The sequence below is a fragment of the Pelobates fuscus genome, chromosome 12 (genome assembly GCF_036172605.1).
Source record: "Pelobates fuscus isolate aPelFus1 chromosome 12, aPelFus1.pri, whole genome shotgun sequence".
Classification (NCBI taxonomy): Eukaryota; Metazoa; Chordata; class Amphibia; order Anura; family Pelobatidae; genus Pelobates; species Pelobates fuscus.
This window is the reverse complement of record NC_086328.1, coordinates 141305901-141327350: the sequence shown is the minus strand read 5'-3', so window position 1 is coordinate 141327350 and position 21450 is coordinate 141305901. Positions and strand designations below refer to the sequence as shown.

At 39.5% G+C, this 21450-nt stretch overlaps 1 protein-coding gene across 3 annotated transcripts in view; it reads right to left on the bottom strand.

The window, feature by feature from the left end:
• Positions 1–349: 349 nt before the first annotated feature.
• TOLLIP (toll interacting protein) overlaps positions 350–21450 on the bottom strand; it is a 56885-nt gene continuing 35784 nt past the window's right edge. For 2 of the 3 annotated variants that reach the window (XM_063438517.1, XM_063438519.1), the window contains exons 2-7: positions 19182–19331; positions 16844–17026; positions 15441–15593; positions 13781–13871; positions 10070–10090; positions 350–2985 (exon numbers count right to left, since the gene is read on the bottom strand). In XM_063438517.1, the coding sequence (XP_063294587.1) occupies positions 2777–2985; positions 10070–10090; positions 13781–13871; positions 15441–15593; positions 16844–17026; positions 19182–19331 (807 nt within the window). In that variant the 3' untranslated portion in view covers positions 350–2776. The remainder of the gene's footprint in view (positions 2986–10069; positions 10091–13780; positions 13872–15440; positions 15594–16843; positions 17027–19181; positions 19332–21450) is intronic. The other variant, XM_063438518.1, reaches the window with a different exon arrangement.

Here is a 21450-nt window from a genome sequence, read left to right as displayed (position 1 = left end):
AATAAGATGATTGTTACAGGAACAACCCAAGCCACTCTTGCAGTGCAGGTACTAGCCCACGGCAGACCCCAGCTCACCTCTGTCAACTGGATAATGCAGAAGCACCCAGGAGACAAACCTCAGACAGAACTGGGGGACACCACAAGGGGTACCAGGGAACCATAACCACTACATTAGACTGCAATGGATATGGTGCTTAGCGTGCTCCTTAACAGTAGCGTAAACAGGACAGTGTATTAATGTCAGATCACATTTTTTTGTGATAATTAGAAATAAAAGAATGTAAACTTCAATTTCTCTTTATGCGAAGCTTTCATTAAAATAGGCCACATAACTTTATTTAGATTAAAAAATATATATAGCTTTATGAGAGTATCACAGGCAACATGAATAATAGAAAAATGGACACATTGTGAATTACAACAGAAAGTTCATGATATAAGGGTGAGGAAAAAAACACACCGGCAAACAACAAAATTATAGGTGCAAAAGAAATTCAGTGAAGCATTAAAAGAAATAAAAAAAAACAACAAACTGTTGAGGAAAAACAAATGAATGTCATTAGGTAACACGCTGGTCTTAAAAACTACGCTTTTATTTCACCTACTAAGCTCCGTTGATAGTCTACATTTGTAAAGCAATCAGCAGGATTCTGCATTCCAAGACATTCTTAGAGCAGATGTACATTGACAAATGGCTTTCTGCCCAAAAGGTTTGTATTGTATTTTGCCGTTTCACTTCTTATTTAATATTTTGGTGACACTATCACCAACACATTAACCTCTTCTACCTGAGCCTGTTTTTGTATCTGCTTCAAGCCTTGACTGATGCTGCATGCAGTTTTGGGTTTTCTTTTGGGTACTGAAGGCACCCTTTCTACTTTTGCACAACTTTCTGTTTTTATACTGACCATGTTCTGGGGAGGATTTTGATTTTCATTGATTGTTAATGTCATAAAGACCAATTATCCATCTAGTACTCAAGTGGTACTTAATGGTAATTAACAGTTTTCCTCAACTGAATAGCTTGTTTGACATTGTACATACAGGTTTTGGATTATGTTTATAGTAAAGTATCAAGTTTCCTACACAGTACTAGGCCCACACCTCATGGTCTGTAGACCTATATAGACAGATCACAGGTCATTTCATATGTTTCTATACCATGGGTAGACACAATTTGCATCTGAAAAGGGTCTGTTATGCCATCTCACAAACCGATGTATAGTTCATCGACAGCAGTGCAAAAAAACGACTTCGCTATTGCACTATCACAGAATACATGCACACAATATATATTTTCTGGAAACATACTATACTACCGTAGTCTGTGCAACCCAAACAAGTAAAACAAGGACCTGGGGTTGAATACAAAAATAAAATTTAAAGATATATAACAAACTTTCTCAAGCGGTTTATTTTCCTTGAGAGTACTCCATACATTAACTTAAAAACAAGTTCAATGAAAAAGAAAAGTTAGAATTTTTTTGGTAGCATAAAATACAACAATTTTTATTTAAATATTCAGGGCTAATGCGTAAGCCCAATTAGTTATTTAAATTATGGATCTCTTGGTAAAGTGCATCATTGTAGACCAGAAATTGTGTAAATCAGTGAGTTTAGACGTGTGTCCCAGCACAAAAGTGGTTAATAGAATAGAACCACACACTCACACTAATGGGGGAATATTAACGAGTAACAATATTAGCAATTTTAACTAGAATATATATTCAAACGGTATATTTATTAAAAATTGCTAATATTGTGAATATCATTCATCAATGAATCAGCCACTCTAAGCTTTTTTTTGTGTGTTGTGTTGACTTTATGGTTTCAATTAAAAAGTAAATTGACTTAATTAGGTGGCACATTACAAAGTCAATATATTGTTGATTGCTTCTATTGCGGTCACTCTTAGTATTTCAATGTTGCCCCTTCCAACCATGTTGTATACTCAGTTTTAAATGTTCCCAAACTCCCCTTTTGAACTTGTTGCACCTCTTGTTCCACTTTGTAACTTTTAAACAGACTACATTACAGTCACACAGCCAGACAAACAAGGCCATTTTTATCTTACAACCCACACCCATCCTTGGCTACCGATTTCAAACTTAAAGTCTGGTAGAGCATAGGCACATATCTTTCCACTGGTGGTTTAGCAATCTGCTTTGACCTATGCAGTGTTCTACAAAGATAATAGGGCCAATAGACTTTAAAAGAATTTGTACTATGCAAATTTTGTGGAGAAGAACTTAACAACCAGTCATTACTTCACATGCAGCCACTCACTGGAGATGCCCAGGGGCCAATAAAATGATCTGTTTCAGGTGTATGATTACAGCTGCTGTAGCAAGCAATGATTTAGGATTATGCATTTTGTTAATATTCAGCAAAATGGTTTAGCAGTATTAATTTAGCAGGATTGCTAATTTAAGTAGGCATACAATTAATTAATTACAAGGAAAGAATCTGTCAAGCATCTTAAAATCTACAGCTCACTCATAATACAGAACATACATAAGTCTACTGTGGGTTCATGTAAATTCCAGAAAATTGTATTTTCGTCAATGCGTACACTGTTTGCGTAGAAGGAATGTGAAGCAACATCCAACTTCAGGAACTGCTTGAGAAGCTGGGAAGGTCACAATCAACAGTCAGCACACATGAGCAGCAATAACTGCATATCTCAAAGGTTGGAAAAGGACAGAATGACAATTCCACCTTGACAAGTCAAACAAAAGATCAGCGAGGGATGGCATACAGAAAGGAGACAGACACTATGAATCTTCTGCCATCTGGAGCAGGGAGTTGATAGCAGCTTCTCGATTTCCATGTTGGGCTTCCAGAACAGTACGGATGACTTCAGGGTCTATAATGGGGAACATATCCTGCAGGGCTTTTAGGTCAGCATCGCTGGTTTGGTGCTGGGGGTTCACAGGAGGCGGTGCGGTCACAGGTAACCCAGTGTTGTAAACTGTTGGCATACCTGTAGAAAGAAAGTCTTAAATATAACTTAATCAGCACAAGAAAATTATAAGTACATACTTATCTGTGTTGATGTATTCAGGAACACCAAAACATCTCTCACACAAGCAACGAAAAAAAAAAAAATTACAGCCCAAAATGATTAGTATGTTTCGGACAACGAACATGTTTGCCAACAGGAAGTAATTTTCAGACTGAAATATAAATAAGCTTTATGAGAGGGCAACCAATTTAGAGATTTTTTTTTTTATTATTATAAGCACGTTATATGGACACCACTCAGCAAGATGTCGACTATTACAGGTGAGCGGAGCTAAAGGGGAATTGTCACAACACTGAATAAAATGTATAATAAAGATTTCACAAATTACACCATGACCCATTTCAGACAGGGAAAATCCAGGTCAAACATTGCAAATGAATATGAGAAATAGAAACACGGTTTCATTTCTCCTTTTCGTTACGTTTCTTCTATACTGACCGTCAAAGGACAGATCTGTTACAGAATAAAGAGATACAAATTTCTTCATTTCATTTTGTTTTTATACCATCACATACAGATTTGATTAATAAAGTGACGGGTAGTGAGAGTTTCAATTTAAATTAACGGTTCTATTGAGTTGGCAGTAGTGATGGCATTACTGTTTTCTTCTATAATATCTGCAGGTTTGGGGATAGGACAATGGTGTGTCCTATTCTTCATCCACCCACTGGATGTTTGCCTGCTTTAGGTTTGTATTGTAAAGACAGCAAAAGCCAGATATAAAGGCAAAGAGCGAGGTTATGATTTGGTAACATTGAAACATGTACTTGCATTATGGGCTTTGTGACCAGAACAGGATTATAAATGGATAATTCTATAATGTTCCAGGAGAAGCCAAAGCCTTTGTCATAGAGATCACGTTTACTAGTTTCCAATAAGGAACAGGAGAATTTCTCTGACTGTAAAATCAATCTGAAAATTGCCTCTTTGCTCGGATGTTAAATAAAGTGTGTTGCAGCAGACATAGCATTTACAAATAACTACTAACACAACATTGATACATCGTTCCTGAAAGTTTTCTTGTCATTTTCCTATTATAGCTAAATCCCCCCTCTTGTAATATTGTAAAGCGCTACGGAATCTGTTGGCGCTATATAAATGGCGATAATTATAATATAACAATTTGATATAAATGTCTGTGAAGGGACATAGGTCTCATCACAAATGGATCTTGAATACAGGAAAATATACACTGTTTCAGCATCTCTTGTATAAGCTTAGATGGATCATTCCATCATTCACAGTAAATAACTGCGTATGTGTAGAGACATTCAGTATTCCACACAAAACTACCCTTATCTCGAGAAGCTACAGGAAGGTAAAACTAAACTGAAGAATTGCAAATGGAACTTCTAGGCTAATAGTTCTTAATTCATGTGTCAGATCCTAAACTTGGATTCCCAGTGGTTGGAGTAGGAAGATCACATTCATCAGACCCCAGGCATCTGCCCACCATAATTTGTGTCTGTAGTGGTACTGACTTTCCCCAGTGAAATGCAAAATCCTTTGATACTGTAAAGAGCCTAATTAAGATGCAATGCAAAATGTATTTTAATGTTAATTATACTACGTTTGATGAATGTGTCACTGAGCTCATTATCTAGTTGAAGAATGGGTTGCCAGACTCGTGCTGTGCAAATAATTGTCCCTCAAAATTGAAAGGATTAGAATCACTGTTCTAATGTAAAGAGCTGCAGAATAAGCTGGTGGTATACACATAATAATCAAATCTATAATATCTAGGTGGTCTGTTAGGCTCTAAGAATTTTACAGGGAATGTAACCCTTACGCTGCCATGGACTTATGCTGGTAACACATCCTGCTTTCCTTAATCTTTGTATATGTTCACTGCAGAGAACAATTAATGTACAATTAAAGCAGACCAGTCATTATGAAGTTTCAGAAAGAAGTGTATATATGAAACAAACACAGTTTTCACAGGGGTGTATCCAACAGGAGACAAAATCAACCAATCATAGACGTTCAGTGCAAAAAGTACAATTATTCATGTAACATTACCGTTATTCTACTGCGCATTTCTAGCACGTCTATTGTTAACTGAAGTACATGACAGTCTGATTTAGTAACCAAATTAAAATTTGCAGATAGTTAGAAAGAATAGTTATTTTTTTCCCCAACGGTAGGATGTTTATAAAAGATAGTTAAAACTAGTGTCAGTTTGAGAAAAAAGGGGGTTCCTGCTTGCCACAGATTGCAGACAGGAGAGGAAATTCTTGATTGTAAACCCTGCAGACGTGGAAAGGCATTTTAACCTTTTCAAAGGATGAGTATCTTGTATTATAATGAGGCTTACTGAGCATTCAATCTTCCAAGCCCTGTATATAGTATATACTTTTAGCTAGTAATAAGAAATACAGAAGTAGAAACCAGGACCTGAGACTGACACCCTGTAACAATATATATATACCGTATATACTCTAGTATAAGACGAGTTTTTCAGCACATTTTTTGTGCTGAAAAACACTCACTCGTCTTATACTCGAGTCAGTTGTCTGTATTATGGCAATTTTCATTGCCATAATACAGACAAGGACCGGGGGCCGTCAGGAAGCTGTAACTTACCTTCACCGCAGCTCCTGTCAGCTCCCTTCTCTCTCCTCCGTCCGTGCAGCTCCCAGGTCAGCTTCCTGTGCAACTCTCGCGAGAGCCGCGGGGTCAGAGCGTTGCCACGGGTTACCGTGGCAACGCTCCACGGGGCCGCGAGAGTTGCAGAGGAAGCTGACCTGGGAGCTGCACGGACGGAGGAGAGAGAAGGGAGCTGACAGGAGCTGCTGTGAAGGTAAGTTACAGCTTCCTGACAGCCCCCCTCCTACAGCCCATCCACTGGACCACCAGGGAGTGAGAGCCCCCCTCCCTGGCCAGCTAACAGGGAGGGGGGACGAAAAAATAAATACAAAAAATAATAATAATAAAAAAATAACATTAAAAAATATATATATTACAATAATAATTAATAATAATTAATAATAATTAATAAAATGCCCACCCCCACCAATGCTCTGCACTCACACACACACACACACTGCACTCTCACACACACACACACTGCACTGCATTCATTATATACACACACTGCACTCACACTGCACTGCACTCATACACACACTGCACTGCACTCATACACACACTGCACTGCACTCATACACACACTGCACTCCATTCATTATATACACACTGCATACACACACACACTGCATACACACACACACACTGCATACACACACACACACTGCATTCACACACACACACTGCATTCACACACACACACACACTGCATTCACACACACACACACACTGCATACACACACACACTGCATACACACACACACACTGCATTCACACACACACTGCATTCACACACACACACACTGCATTCACACACACACACACACTGCATTCACACACACACACTGCATTCACACACACACACTGCATTCATTATATACACACGCTGTAAATAAATATTCAGTTAATATAACTTTTTTAGGATCTAATTTTATTTAGAAATTTACCAGTAGCTGCTGCATTTTCCACCCTAGTCTTATACTCGAGTCAATAAGTTTTCCCAGTTTTTTGGGGTAAAATTAGGGGCCTCGGCTTATATTCGGGTCGGCTTATACTCGAGTATATACGGTATATATATTTATTTATTATGTATAGCTCTGTATGTCTAGGGGAATATTCACTAAACATTGCATAGGTAAAACAACTCCTTCTCCATCAAGGTCCAAGAGAACTTTTCATGGTTCTGTTTGAATACTGTGCAAAGTTCTGTCCTAATTGGGTAACACTCTATTTAGAAGGGACAGTCCCTATTTAGGGCCAAAATCTCTCTTTCCCTCGTTTCTATCCTAATGTCCCTATTTTCTCGCATCACGATATTGTTGATGTATCACAATTATTTATCCATCTTTAACCCCTTAAGGACACATGGCGGATATAGTCCGTCATGATTCCCTTTTATTACAGAAGTTGTGTCCTTAAGGGGTTAAACTAAAATACATGTGTTTAGAAATCAGTTTTTTGTAAATAAGACACATTGTTCTTGCTCTAAATTATAATTTATTTTCAAAAAAAATAAAAAAATAATTGTTATGAGTAAGTCACCTAAAATGTATCAGCCCTGCTCCTGGATGCACCCCTAAAATTAAAGTGTCCCTCTTTGAACATGTAAAATGCTTGATGGAGTCTCTCTGTGGCAACACCTATGAAAATGCTAAAATGCTTGATGGAGTCTCTCTGTGGCAACACCTATTTCCCTTCAGCAGATCAGAGCAGTGTTTGACCCACAGACTATTAGGCAAAAACAGAGAACAGGGCAATACGCTGATGACTCAGTGCAGGACCCTTGTGAGCCCTTAGCCTAGCCACTAAGCCACTAAACCTCCTCCCCAATTAATAAGCATGAGATCATCCAACATATAAAACTTTTATTCCACTGAAGAACAAGTTCTCTGTGAAGCAACAGACCATCAAAGTCTCTCAAGTGAAATCCAACATCCTCATGGAAACATTAGAACTAAATGTTCTTCTGTGAAATGTATTCCATCTATAGTAATGTAGCAGGATCACCGCTAAACCGTAAAAAGTATTTTGTTCCCCATGGATTTGTGATTTCTTGTGTGTTTTACCTGCTCCGAGTTTGGGAGGCAGCGTACGAACAAAGCCTGTTCGTCTCCCGAACGATGTCCACCCCAATACCCCATTTAGAATGTTTAGTTAGAACGTTCACACAAACGAGGTGTGAAAACCACAAACCGCAAGGGAAGCCTCTGTGCGTGCCGACCCTGGCTGGCGACCTGTTCGTTAGACTAACGCCATCCAGGGGGAGCATTCGCGGATTGCTTCAGACCTCGTTCAGCTCCTGAACGAGGACCTCCCCAGTGCCCCTTGGAATGTTCACACCAATCAATTAGAACGTTGATAACTTGCAACATAAGTGAGAAACCACAAGGGAAGTAATTAATGAGTGCTTTCCTGGGTGGCCACTGTTCGTATAAACGAACGCCGGCCAGGGGGAGTATTCATGTCCTGAAAGGAGACGCTTCCCTTGCCTGGTTTCACCCAGGGACCCCACGAACGGAGGCTGTTAGTCCCCGAGATTGGTGGGGATACTCTTTGGGGAGAATGATTGTTTGGCAGGCTTTCTGTGCCTGGTCCTCTATTAATAGCGGAGGTAACCAGTCAGCTGAACTGATTGCCGACCCCATAGCCATAAGGGGAAGAAGATGCATTTGAAAAGGCAAAAAGGCAGTGCTTGGCCTTCTTCGAAGAGACTCCCCCGGCGGAACTACTAACCAAGCTAATATATGAGACTCAGGCCTTCATCCTAGCACAGAGGCAAGGGGTGACCCCCATCGTTCCATACGTGCTGGAGTTGAGGGACCGACTGGAGGAGCTCACCCAGCTAGTGCAGGAAAACCTCCAAGTGGCCCAGAAGTGCAAGCACGCATGGTATGATCAGGGAGCCAGGAGTCGTAGCTTTCAGGTTGGGCAGAAGGTCCTGATTCTCAAACCTGTCTGGCATGATAGGGCCCATACTGGGTGGTAGAGCAAAAGTGTGACACCACCAATGTGATCGGTCCGTGCTCGGGTACTGGGGTCCGGCACCTGTTGCATGTGGCCGCCATCTGTGCTCCGGCCTTGGAAGATTGAGAAAATCTTCCCCTGCCGAACCTCCAAGAAGATAGAGCCCAGGCAGGGTCCATCGAGGTCCAACTAGGGAATATGCTAACCCAGGAGCAATGCCGCCAGTCGTAGCGGATGCTGGCTGCCAAGGGGGGACCTAGGGGGAGTTGGGAGAAATGGGTCTGGTCCTTTATTAATAGCGGAGGTAACCAGCCGGATGAACTGATTGCCGACTTTATGGAGGGTCCGCTACAAGTAACTCTTTACTGTTCCATTTATACTGCATGACACCTGACTCATATTTCTAGCCTACGGCTTTAAATGCAAGAGGTAAAACGGAAAGAGTAGTTTATTAAAAATGTATCTTAACAAATTAGTTAATGATGGCCATTCGCAGGACAGCATATCACTACAAGGTAAGTTCACAGTTGTTAGTTTTTGTAACCTTATTACCAATTAAAAGGAACACTCCGAGAACCATAACCACTTCATCAGAATGAATGTATGTACCAGTAGATTCCCTTTAGGGGTTAAAACGTTTGTGAATGTCTTCTATCCAACGCTGTTTAGCTCTGCCCCTGTTCTACTGCTGCTCTAAGAGTCTTCAAACAAGAAACATCGGACTGACGCAGCCAGAGGCACCTCTGATTGCCTCTGAACGCTAAACTACCTTCCGACAAAACAACTTGAGGAACGTATATATGTTTCCTAAGCTGTTCTAATGGATGGGGAGCTACTGTCTGGCTCATACGGTCAGCTGATGCTCTCAGCCAATCTGTGGCACCTCCGTCCGCATCTTTCACTATGGAAAATTTCAGAGCAACAGAAGGACAGGGGCTGAGCTAAACGGCTCTGGAGAGAAATCCCGAAAGGAAAGCAGTCACCATAATTATGATTACGTTTTTATGGCGCCCAAAGGTTCCCTTTAAATCCTGTAACAGAAGGAAACATCAGTTACCTAAATGCTCTGTTAGCCACTTGAATGCTGCAGCACTGCAGAACTTTGCAACTAATTGGCGTCTTACGTATCCTACTATGGGAACAACGACGTTACTATTCTACAACCAAAATCCATATTATTCAAACATACAAACCAGAAGATAAACGTTTCCAAACAGAAACTTGGATTTCACACTACAGGAGACTAACACTTCAAGAAAGATTCCCCTATTCTCCAAATAACATCTACGAACATCAAACAATTCAACCACATCCACATATCAAGAAAGTTCATAACCAGTTTGGAAACACCAGCAGCTGTGAGGATTCACTTAGACTGCCCTAGACAGCTTTTAAATTACAATAAATAATAGCTGTGATTGTATTAAACACACAGATTCGTTTTGTGAAGTGCTTGGCAAAACATATCATGCTGAAGGCTGCATACACTTACCCAGAGTTAAGTAATCAAGACCTAGGTAAAGATGTAAGAAAGATAGAACAGGATACAAACATAAGAAAAAGAGTGAAATTGATAAGTAAGAAAGAATGTTAATGGACTATATATGAGGATAATTTAATATACAGGTAATATAGCTTTGTATGAAATGCAAAAGTTTGAGAAATGACCAATCACTGCTAAAATTCAAGTTTTTTGTCTTATTGCAAATGTTACAAAGGTGTACACGTCTTCTGAAACCACAAGACATAAATTAACTGCATATGATATTTTCGGAAGGTTAGCAGCAATCAAACCTTAGCAAGCAGGAATTGTTGATACAGCGAGAAGTCAGCTATACAGAAATAACATGCTGCCAACTGGACACGGAATGGGCATCCAAATATCAGAAGTTCAGAAGACTGTTACACAACAGTCTTCATAAAAAAAATAAAAAAATAAAAAATTGAATTTTAGTTGTAAATCAGTTTAACGTAAGTAGAGATGACAGAGGCATTATTAAAGTGTTGATTTCCTAACATATGTTTATTACATTTAAATTGCTAAAAAGAATAAATGCATTAACAGACATCCGCTACGTACAGTATAAACCTTTTCAAAACACATGAACCAGACCAACACATACCAATCACAAATCATCCTCAGCCCTTTAGAAAGTCTGTTCCATTTTATATTGTATTATTGACTATTCTGCTCAATCAACATACATGTCTACAGATGTTGTGATTTAATTCACTTAAAAATATGCTTCAAATAAAAAAAATAAAAAGTTGCTCTTGCCCTCCACCCCTCTCCCCCATTAATGACACTGTGCCCATCGCTGAAGGAGTAATTCAGATTGCGTTTAAATAAATACACAAGCTGCAGGTGAAATATGGGGTGCACGGGTAGACCGTGTGAGCTGGAATACTGTGCCATACTTCAAGAAGAAAAAAGTCTCCATTCTTTTAGAGCTGGAGCAATAAAAAAAATGACATCTTGTGGTGTAGTCTCCAATTTGGGGTTGTTTTATTTTTAACATACAATGAACTCTCTGCTCCTAGCTTCCCCCGTGAAATATAATTCTATGGAATCTAACTGATCCTTGTTATTGTTCTAATTTAAAGGGTCACTCCAATTTTAGCTTGCTGAAAAGCTTTATGTGTGAAGAGTTTACTCTTTCTCCTTTTGCAAAAAGTGCAGATTTCAATAAAAATTGACACTTTCAAGCAGAAAACCGGCAATGTCAATTCCTGGTTTTGTTAGCTCTATGCAGCTGACCTCAAGAGGAAGCAATTTCCCAGGGCACCTGACTTACAAATGACTTCTCATTGAGCTGCTTTGGGAATTCTGTGAGTGGACAGCCACAGAAAGTCTGGGCGGGGTTAGAAGGGGTGGGCTCGCAAAGTCTGCAGACAAGAGAGATTTATCCCCAATGAAAAATGTATAATTAAATACATACAAGTTTTCATTTGGGGTATATATAATAAACCGTTAAATTTATTTTGTATTTGGGCAGTGCAGCTGGCTCCTAAACAACGGAAGGCTAGTTGAGTTTAAAAAAAAAAATTTTTTTGTACATTAATGATTACATGATTAATATTTTGTCATGAAGACTGCTAATATAACCAAAAACACTGTTTTGCTAAAGTGCTCAAGTATGTCTTCCACCTAAACAGATGTGGTGGGCAAAGGTCTTTAAATCAAATGTCAAAGTGATGCCTAATCCATAATATGAGATACGAATTCTACAATGTTACAGAACCTCTTACACCTCTGGTGTAAATATTGCATCCTGTAACCCTCTGAGAACTAGTAGAATATAAGGAGTGTCCAGTTTGTTTGGTTCTTTTAAAGAATTTTTTTATAGAAAACCAGGTTTTAATATTTGTTAAAAAAAAAAATTATACCCTTTTAAAATTACTTTGTGTATTTTTTTTTTTACAAAAGCAGACACATGAATCCATGTAACTGGCTTGAAATGATCCATTTAAGAAGTAATAATTGAGGTTGGTTTTCTTTTAACCTGCATTATATGTAGCGACATCCTCATTTATACTGATCTTTTCCGTTTATTTTGTTTATATATGGTTTTATGTATTTTAGTAATAAGTTATCAGGTAGTTATTTACTTACCACTGTGTAGCACCTTATTTAAACAGGCCCCTTTGAAGTATATACCAGATAAGGGAATTATATAGACATGCTCTCATTGAAAAAAAGAGCTAAATGCTGGAAGACACATGAAAAGTTCTGCAGGATGGAAGAGTGAAAATACTTTTATGAACCATTGGCCTGCACGCATATCAGAGAGCACGGACTATTTCAACGAGGTTTAATCTCAGCGTCCCTGCGGTTCGGAATGCACATATTGCAAATCGGCACTCAACATACCGGTGGAACCAGCTGCCTTGACAGAGTAGAAAAAATCCTCTGAACATACTGCTTGACTGTATACTACTGATCATGAAAACGAAAACCACACTTTTATTGTGTAAGAGTTTCTAATAAGGGGTTGGGAATTTTTGTAAAATAAATATAAACAGTGTTCCATTATATTTTGCTTCTTTGTATCTTAATTAATCGCATCAGTTGGATATAGTGAACATAAACTACCTGACATCCCATCTATGATAAATGCACCGCTGTGGAGATTGTATTCTGAACTCTACACAAAACATAGGTAAAACTAACATCATCACCCCTATGTATTGACTAAGGAGATTAGTGGCTACCCTTTTTTGTTAATAAATACTGCAGGATGATAATGTCGAATTTCACAAACCAAAGCAAATTCTTGAGAGGTTTAATGTACCCCAGAAACACATCTTCCACAGCCTGCACAAGTGATGGAATGAAATATCTATATATTGTGTTTCTCTTCTTCCAATATTAAGGATATATCAAGGAGGAAGATTTGGTTCCATCAGTTGCACCCCTAGGCATTTGTTCACTTTTTGTGAACGTTCTACCACCTCTTCCCCCATAGCCTCATTACTCATATGGTTTTACACTATGAATATAAGGATTTTCAGATATAGGAGGTTATAGAATTCCGAGGAGATATATCTTTCCTGTACTTTGGGGTTCTACACTTACATGTTTTTCTGTCTGGTTTTGGGTGTGTTTGGTGAAGAACAACGAGTAGATTTCCCTTTGTTTCACTCTTATGAGCACATCTTTTAGGGATTTATATTCTGTGATGGATTGATATATCATAGAACCTTTATGGGACTTTCTAGAATGCAGTGTGGAAACGTCATGTCCATCTCTTTTGTTTTCAAGAACTGGGGCTTTTCCTCTTGAAGACTGGTGCAATATCCCATTAGACAGAGGTGACCTGACCCCATGCCAAGAAGGTAACCACACCACAAGAAGGTGACCACACTCATTACCAGTACACTGACAGTGATAAATTATAGTGGTTCGAAAATGTTGCTGAGCGGAACTAAATACCCCCAAAATCTTGATGGCAGGTGACATTACACATGTTTTAAATTAGATTATATCTTACTTTATACTTTGTGCATAAATTTTGTTTATGGATATCAAAGATTACTGCCCCATATAGCATAGTCCAGCCAATGTATTACAGTTCTACTAGAATTAACACATTCAGACTACTTGGGCTCCTTTTCAAACTGCAGCCTAAACCACATGCTCTCAGAGGTAACTCCACTACATACATTCCAGTCACGCAGAAACCCAACCTGTTAGCATTTTTACCTGCAATGGGCACATAGCCAACTCCCTGTTGATACACTGTAGGCATTAAAACCACAGGTTGAGGCTGCATCATCATTGCTGCTGGCATGGACTGAAAGAAGAATACAAATACATTAATACTAATGAGTAGAACAAAACTACACTTAAAAAGGAACACTGGCTTTATAACATTTATAACCTGAAACCAAGGGAAATATTTTTCAAATAAAGTTTAATAGTTGGGTGATTTAAGGGCACATTAAAATAAAATTGACAACTATTAATGAAATTTAGAATGGGCTGTAGTGGAAAAATAGATCATTAATGTACATAAGAGGTATACATTAGCCCTGGTTTGTATTGCAGCTAATGAGATCTGTACCTTGAGCTGTCCAAACTGCTAACGAGCATATACATTTGTTAAAGGCAATACATATTATTGCACTTTTTGTGCAGGGAGAAGAAAATATACTACAAATAAGGCTGATGAAATTTGAGAAGCTGTGTGTATACATCTGACAATGTGCACGTACAGCTAGCTAGCCATCTTGAAGAAACAAAATACCACAGCCCTCTCAAAAAGATATTTGAGTATTCACAAATGCTGACAATTTTGCAAGCACAAATATCAACAGATTATTGGATGCTGCCTTAAAAGTTAGTGGAAGGCAAATTTAAGTTGATACTATCACAGCGCCGGACCAGGGTGGCCAAGCAAGGCAGACTCCTACTATGCAGCGGAGACCGATCTGGTCCACCTCCCATACGGTTTCATCTTCATGTAGCATTCTGATAGACGCTGGAAGCATCTCACCGGAGATCATTTCTAGTCCTACCTCCTCTCCTGACATAGGTAATGTAAATGTGCGTATTTTTAAAATACTAAGCCTTTTTACTGTAGAGCTTATGTTCTTTTTAAATGCCTACTCAAAGTGGTATCAAAACTTTGACACAGCATTGCATATGTGTTCACTGAAACTCATTCATTTTGGTTTGTAATTTGTACATTATTTGGGATAAGTGTTTTCAGATCAGCGGGGTAATTTTAATAATTAAAAAACAAATTCGGAGCTTCTTTCAATTTGGAGCTAAGCCTGTTAAAGGGAACCTGCCACCCCGCTGCAATATTATTACATTTCTGTAACACCAAGCTCTGTCTGCCCTTGCTTCTCCTGCTTTCTTCACTGGTTTGCCCTGCTGGAAAACTTCCTCCATGACGCAGACACGCTGGCTTAATTGCCAGCATGCCGGAGTTTGAAGATATCAATCTGTCCTATACTCTGTAGCCAGGTAAGCTGCACTGGCTAGGAATTCATCATAGCGATTACAGCGCATGCACTGTGGTGCTATTGGTGAAGAGCAGAAGGTCTGCTGCTAGTGGAGGTCTCTTCTGCATAGAGTCTATGCCAAAGAAGTGATTGACAGGTGGGAGAAAAACCTATTTTAAAATATTTTTTTCAACTAGCCTTTGCATTTGCTGGTAAAACTGCTAGCACAATGTAGAGATGAAATGTCATGCTCTTTAAAAATAGCTAATGTAGTTTTGTGCATGACAAGTTCAGTTTAAGGATGCATTTGAACAAGAGCAAAAAAGACAACAAAAAAAGAAAAAGAAAACCAAGCATTATGTATTATGTAGCACATTTAGAACTATACATTTATATTTTTCAGGCATTCTCACCGAGAAGGACAACACAAGGTTAATCATGCCCTCCTTGTCATCCCCCTGCCTCCCACTCAGACTAAACCATTCATCGACCACCTTTCCCTCCTTCAGCGTCTCAGGTATAGTGATGTGCGTCCAAGCGATGCGGTCATCCATGGAGAAAGCTCTCTGTGTGCAAAAAGAGTAGAAAAAGATTGGAATGTTTAACATACAATGGTGGTTAATGAAATAACATGCTACAGTTAGGATGCAGAAATGTGTCACAGATTGATAAAGCTATGTCACAAGGTCACCATGGTGAATCCAAAATATGTCTGCCTATTGATCTGAGTAAAATAAAAAGATCGCCAAACACAGACATGGCAGATCAATTATTCGCTCTATTCTCCTTCTTTCTGCTCACATTCACAACATTGTGACTGACAGCACTGCGTGGAAGTGATAGAATATTACATCCTCCAGGATTTCTGCCTTTATACAGCACTTGGAAAAGCAAATAAAGAGGGAAACCATAACTGCAAACGCACTACGCAGACACAGCCTTGAGAAGCCAGAAAAAGAGCTTCAATCTCATTTCTCCGTTGATAAAGGTGAGCAGCAAGGGGAGGACATGTAATCATCAAGAGCAAACAAAATGTAATCTCACTGAAAATGAATTTATTCTCAATGTTCTAATAACCAGAATTCACCAAACAGTGTAAATCTGACAGATTCCTGTGCATGTTTCTCCTTTCTGTATGCCTTCAAAAGCAACAAACTCTTTTTTGGAATTTTATTGAAACTTGAAATAAAAGTGGTTTTCATTCACAATACATTCTGCTATTAAATTCTAGTGCAGTTTTTTGTCACTCAATCGAAGAATGTCCCATATTTTGGTTATAATTGAAAGGCATTTGTTTTATGTATACGTCCTCAGATTGGTTGGTTGGGCATTTCTTTGTTTTATATTTTTATTGCAATTTATTCATTTTATGTTTGAAAATACTTCTGCTGTTTGAGTAAATCCTGCACATACTGGAGATCTGGTAAACTTTGAGTAATTTCCCACCTTTTAGTTTTTATCAATTTCCTAAACTGCACAGAGAAACCTTTTTTAGTGGATAGACTGGGCTTTCTCAGCATGTGCTCTTCTAAAGTATGATCACTCCATGGTGAACAGAGGGTGTGCATGCCAGGCCAATTACGCCGCCCAAAAACTAATTATCACCATGTAACCCTCACATACTTGGCTTTAAAACTTTATATTTTTACATTCTAAGTAACATTCTGAAGAATGACTATTTACAAAGAAAAAAACAGAACAAGCAGAAAAGGACAGATTTTGTAGGTGCCATCCCTTCCTATAAATTAGCACTATTTATCTAACAAATGAGCTTAAGGCCTGAATATGACCATGAGGAAAATGTATCAAGGCTAACCTCATCAAAGATCTCCAGGTAGAAAGAGTCCACCCCAGGAGGAATGGTACACTGGATCACTTTATTCCACCGCGGGTTTTTCGCTCCATTATGTGCTGTGGGTGTTTCATACACTGCATATCCCAAACGTATCCTGCAGTAAGGATCCATCCGAGTCATGCCATAATTTTTTGCAAGCTTGGCCTAAAAACATATTTAGAAAGAGAGAAGGAATCGAAACACATTATACAAAATTAGTATCAATAAACCAGCTCTAAAACCTAAAACTATTTTAGATAAAATAATGGTGCAGATATCTGACCTACACAAATCCTGCTGCACTGTGCCGGCAGTCATCCCAACTCAAACCGGATATCTGAAACTTCCCATTTATTTACTTAACCCTACATTTACCAAAAATTTATTTGTGCGGTGTGAAAAATAAACTAAATGTAGAAGTCCCCTTATTCCTGCAACTGGGACTCTCCATCTTCGCTCCCTGTCAATCATTGTTACAAACTTTGTTCTTTCAGTCAGTATAGTGGAAACAAACAGAGAAATTAAACAACGGCTCCATTTATCCTCATCTGCAATATTAGCTCTGCCTTGTCAGAAAGGGCCATGATGTGATTTGCTAAATCTTTAATAACAAAAAAATTAAAAGAAAGCATCTAATGGCAAAAATGGAAATGGACTAAGCATCTAATTGGAAAAAAAAGGTTAACACTGTTATGTGCAATTTTCAATGTTTTATTCAATGGTATGAATCTCCAAGAAATGGTAGTTCCTCTTTAATCCACAGAACCATCTATGGAGACAGGAAACCTCTCCAAATGCCCTCATACCAACCCTCTCTCTCTCGTGCAGTCCAAATTTGGCTAAATGGACATTACTAATGCAGAAGTGTAATTGCTGCAATAACAGTAAGCCAAGAGCAAGGCTGAGCACCATATTCACTGGGTACTGTGTCAAACTGCTCAAAAGCTGACACGGAACCGAGGCATGGCATCAGTAGCATGCCTGTACCATAATCACTACAGCAGGATGTAGTGTTTGTTGTCTTTAACAAAAGATGAGAAAGAGCCCTCCATTAACACAAAGATTGTCATATGACCATTAACCCCTTAAGGACCAGACTTCTGGAATAAAAGGGAATCATGACATGTCACACATGTCGTGTGTCCTTAAGGGGTTAAAAGAACTTTTTTTACATGGAATGTTCCTTCATGGGACTAACTCAACCATCCAGTATACAGCACGTTATTTTCATGTATCCAATACAATTTTCCATTTATCAGGTTAATGACAGACAATGGCAGTGTTTGCCAAACAATTACGCAACCCGCCAAAGTTTTTGGGAGGCTATTGAACATGTGTGGCAAAATGCTACGCGGCCAATCAACATCTCCTCCTAGAGATGCATTGAATCAATCTATTTCTATGGGGAGCATTCAGCATCTTCATGCAGAGCGTGGAATAGAAAGCACCTCTAGTGACCGTCTGATTGACTGTCACTGGAGGTGTTCTTAGGCAGCAATGCGAACACTGCCTTCTCTGAAAATGCAGTGTTTACATTCAAAAACCTGCAGGGACAGGCTACAGACACCAGAACCACTAAATTAAAGGACCACCGAAGTGCCAGGAAAACAAACTCGTATTCCTGGCACTATAGGGTCATTAGGTCCCCCCCCACCCTCATGGCCCCCTCAGCCACTTGCCATTCTCCAGTGCCGGACTCCCTCGGCGCTGGTGACCTCTCCTCCTCCTGCCGAAGTCCGCACCGAATGCGCATGCGCGGCACATTCAAACCGCCTATATGAAAGCATTACTCAATTCTTCCCTATGGACATCAGCGTCTTCTCACTGATTTTCACAGTGAGAATCGCGGAAGTGCCTCTAGCGGCTGTCAATGAGTCAGCCTCTAGAGGCTGGATTAACCCTATTGTAAACAGTTTTCAGCTGCAGCATTAACCCTAGATGGACCTGGCACCCAGACCACCTCATTGAGCTGAAGTGGTTTGGGTGCCTGTAGTGGGTTCTGATGACTATAGTTTCCCTTTACTGGGATTGAGTCTCTTTATCAGCTTATATTACGCTGTCAATATCTCAATGATACATTGTGTATTATAACCTGACTTTTCTTTTTCTTGTAAAAAGCTGGATGTGAAAAGCTATAGATGCAGTTTTAAACATTTAACATTCAATAGTTTATTCTTGTGCACTGCGACAGTATTTTTCTGTAAAGTAATTCTAAAAAACTAGGCACTTAACTGTAAATAATAAAATGACATATAATGGAATAATCCTTTAAGGTAAGGGCATAACAAACGTCCACTCCATCTCAATAATAATGACAAACCTGAACCACGGTGATGCCGAGTCGTCCAACTGTACCCATTGCTCCCGAGTACTGTAGCTGTTGAGCCGCCTGTGCATCCAAATTAATCTGCTGTTGTTGCTGAGTGGGAGTGATGCGCAAGAAGTCCTGAGGCAACTCGCCAATAAACACCTGTAGGAGAATCCAAAGATAAAATGGGCCCTTTATTAACAATGATATAACATTTTATTTAAGGTTTTGGATATGCTTCTGGTGACCGGTAACTGGCTGCCATGTGACATTTTGAGCCCTGAGCCTAGAGACACATATTTGAAAACAAAAAACATGAGCATTTGTAAAGAAGACTAAGCATATCCCAGGAGGCTATAATCAGATACATCTTACAGTGTTTAATTGCTCAGCATCTCGAGCAATAAAGGAGACACTTTCTATTGGGGGGGGGGACCCCTGGTGTGAGCTAAGAAATACATTTTTTTTTTTAATAAGTATCCAAAATATATATCTAGATTGAAAATCGCTTTCTACATATGACATTATATGCACTTCGATTGGGCTCTGAATTCCTCTACGCTGATAGATGTGCATCCCTGAAATTGCAAGTTTAAAGTGTCTTCTACTATGGACATGGGTGGAACAGTTTCAATTTGACACATCTACCATTACGTATAGGTTTCACCTGCACTTACTTATATAAGGAAATAAGGACTGCAATGATTTTAAGTGTCAAATATTCTAAATAATACAAATGTCATTTAGAACAGCCAGTACGCCAATATTGTAATACGGTTTGGGTTACACATTAAGGGAACACTATAGAGTTCGGAATGCAAAACTGTATTTCTCACTGTATCTATAGGTATGCAACCCTCCTCACCTTTTTCTAGCGCCGTGGTCCTGCAATGTCACGCCAAAGGGGGAAACATAACGTGGATGCTCAGCAGGCTACACATACACATTAAAGTTTCCCCATAGGAAAGACTAAGTGCTTTCCTATAGGGATTTTGAAAAGCATGAGGATTTCCAATGTCCTTTCACAGACTTAAAGGGAAACTATAGTGCCAGGCAAAAAAAATTAAAAAAAATAAATAAAAAATATTTTTCCTGGCACTATAGTTTCCCTCTTTGTCAACGCCCCCTCCTGCGGCACTTAAGAGGTTAACAACCCCTTCAGTCACTTACCAGGGTCCAGCGCCAATGTCCCTCGGCGCTGGCTCAGCTCCACCCACGCTCCTCCCCCACCAGCAGGGGAGACCTGATGAACATGCGCGGCAATGGCCGTGCTCACATTAGGATCTCCCCATAGGTTAAGCATTATTCAATGCTTTCCTATGGATTCCAGCAACGCTAGATGTCCTCGTGCATAGCGTGAGGACGTCCAGCGTCATTTAGACGACCAAAAGTGGTCCAAGAAGCCAGAAGTCTGGTAGACAGCCACTGGAGGATGAGTTAACCCTAGCAGGTAATTATTGAAGTTTATAAAAACTGCAATAATTACCACTCTAGGGTTAAGGGTGATGGGAGTTGGCACCCAGACCACTTTAATGAGCTGAAGTGGTCTGGGTGCCTACAGTGTCCCTTTAAACTTCGTTGGAATTCAGGAAGTGCCACGAGGGGCTATCTGGAAGACAGTCACTAAAGGTGGTCAATGAACCTTCAATGAGACGAACTGGTCCAGGCTCCTATAGTCCCTTTAAAGGATTACCCCAAGCAGCAGTGGTTGTAATCCCTGGAGTGGGGAGGGCTTCAGGTGTACCCAATGTAAACATTACAATGAGTTGTGGTGGTTATGGTGCCTAAAGTTTCCATTAAGTTACACTGAAGAGGAGGGAGTTGGGATTTGCAGTATGCAAAGCTATCAAACAAATGTTGCTGATTTTTTAATACAAGAATATCACTGAACACACAACAGTGTGGGGGGTTCATATGAAGCGCAGGTATAATAAACAGATGTTTGAGAATGCCTAAAATGGTCTCATTATTTCCAGGGACCTTTTATTAGCTCACAGACTTTCCATCTCACAGGACTAAAGATTTTACTGAAGATCTATTGATATACCCTGCTTTACATTCGCTAATAAGGTGTGGCTGTGACAGCTACGAAGAAGTATTTTACAAACAATCTTTCCAATCAGTGGTAGTCAGAATGTGACCCATTACAGACACACTGCGTTAAACACACTGCATTTCTAGCACACCTTAAAAAGGGAGGACTCAGAAAATAAGGAGTGGGACAAGTACAACCACTGCTGCACCCTGTGATACATGATCTACTTCTGTCCTGCAGCAATTC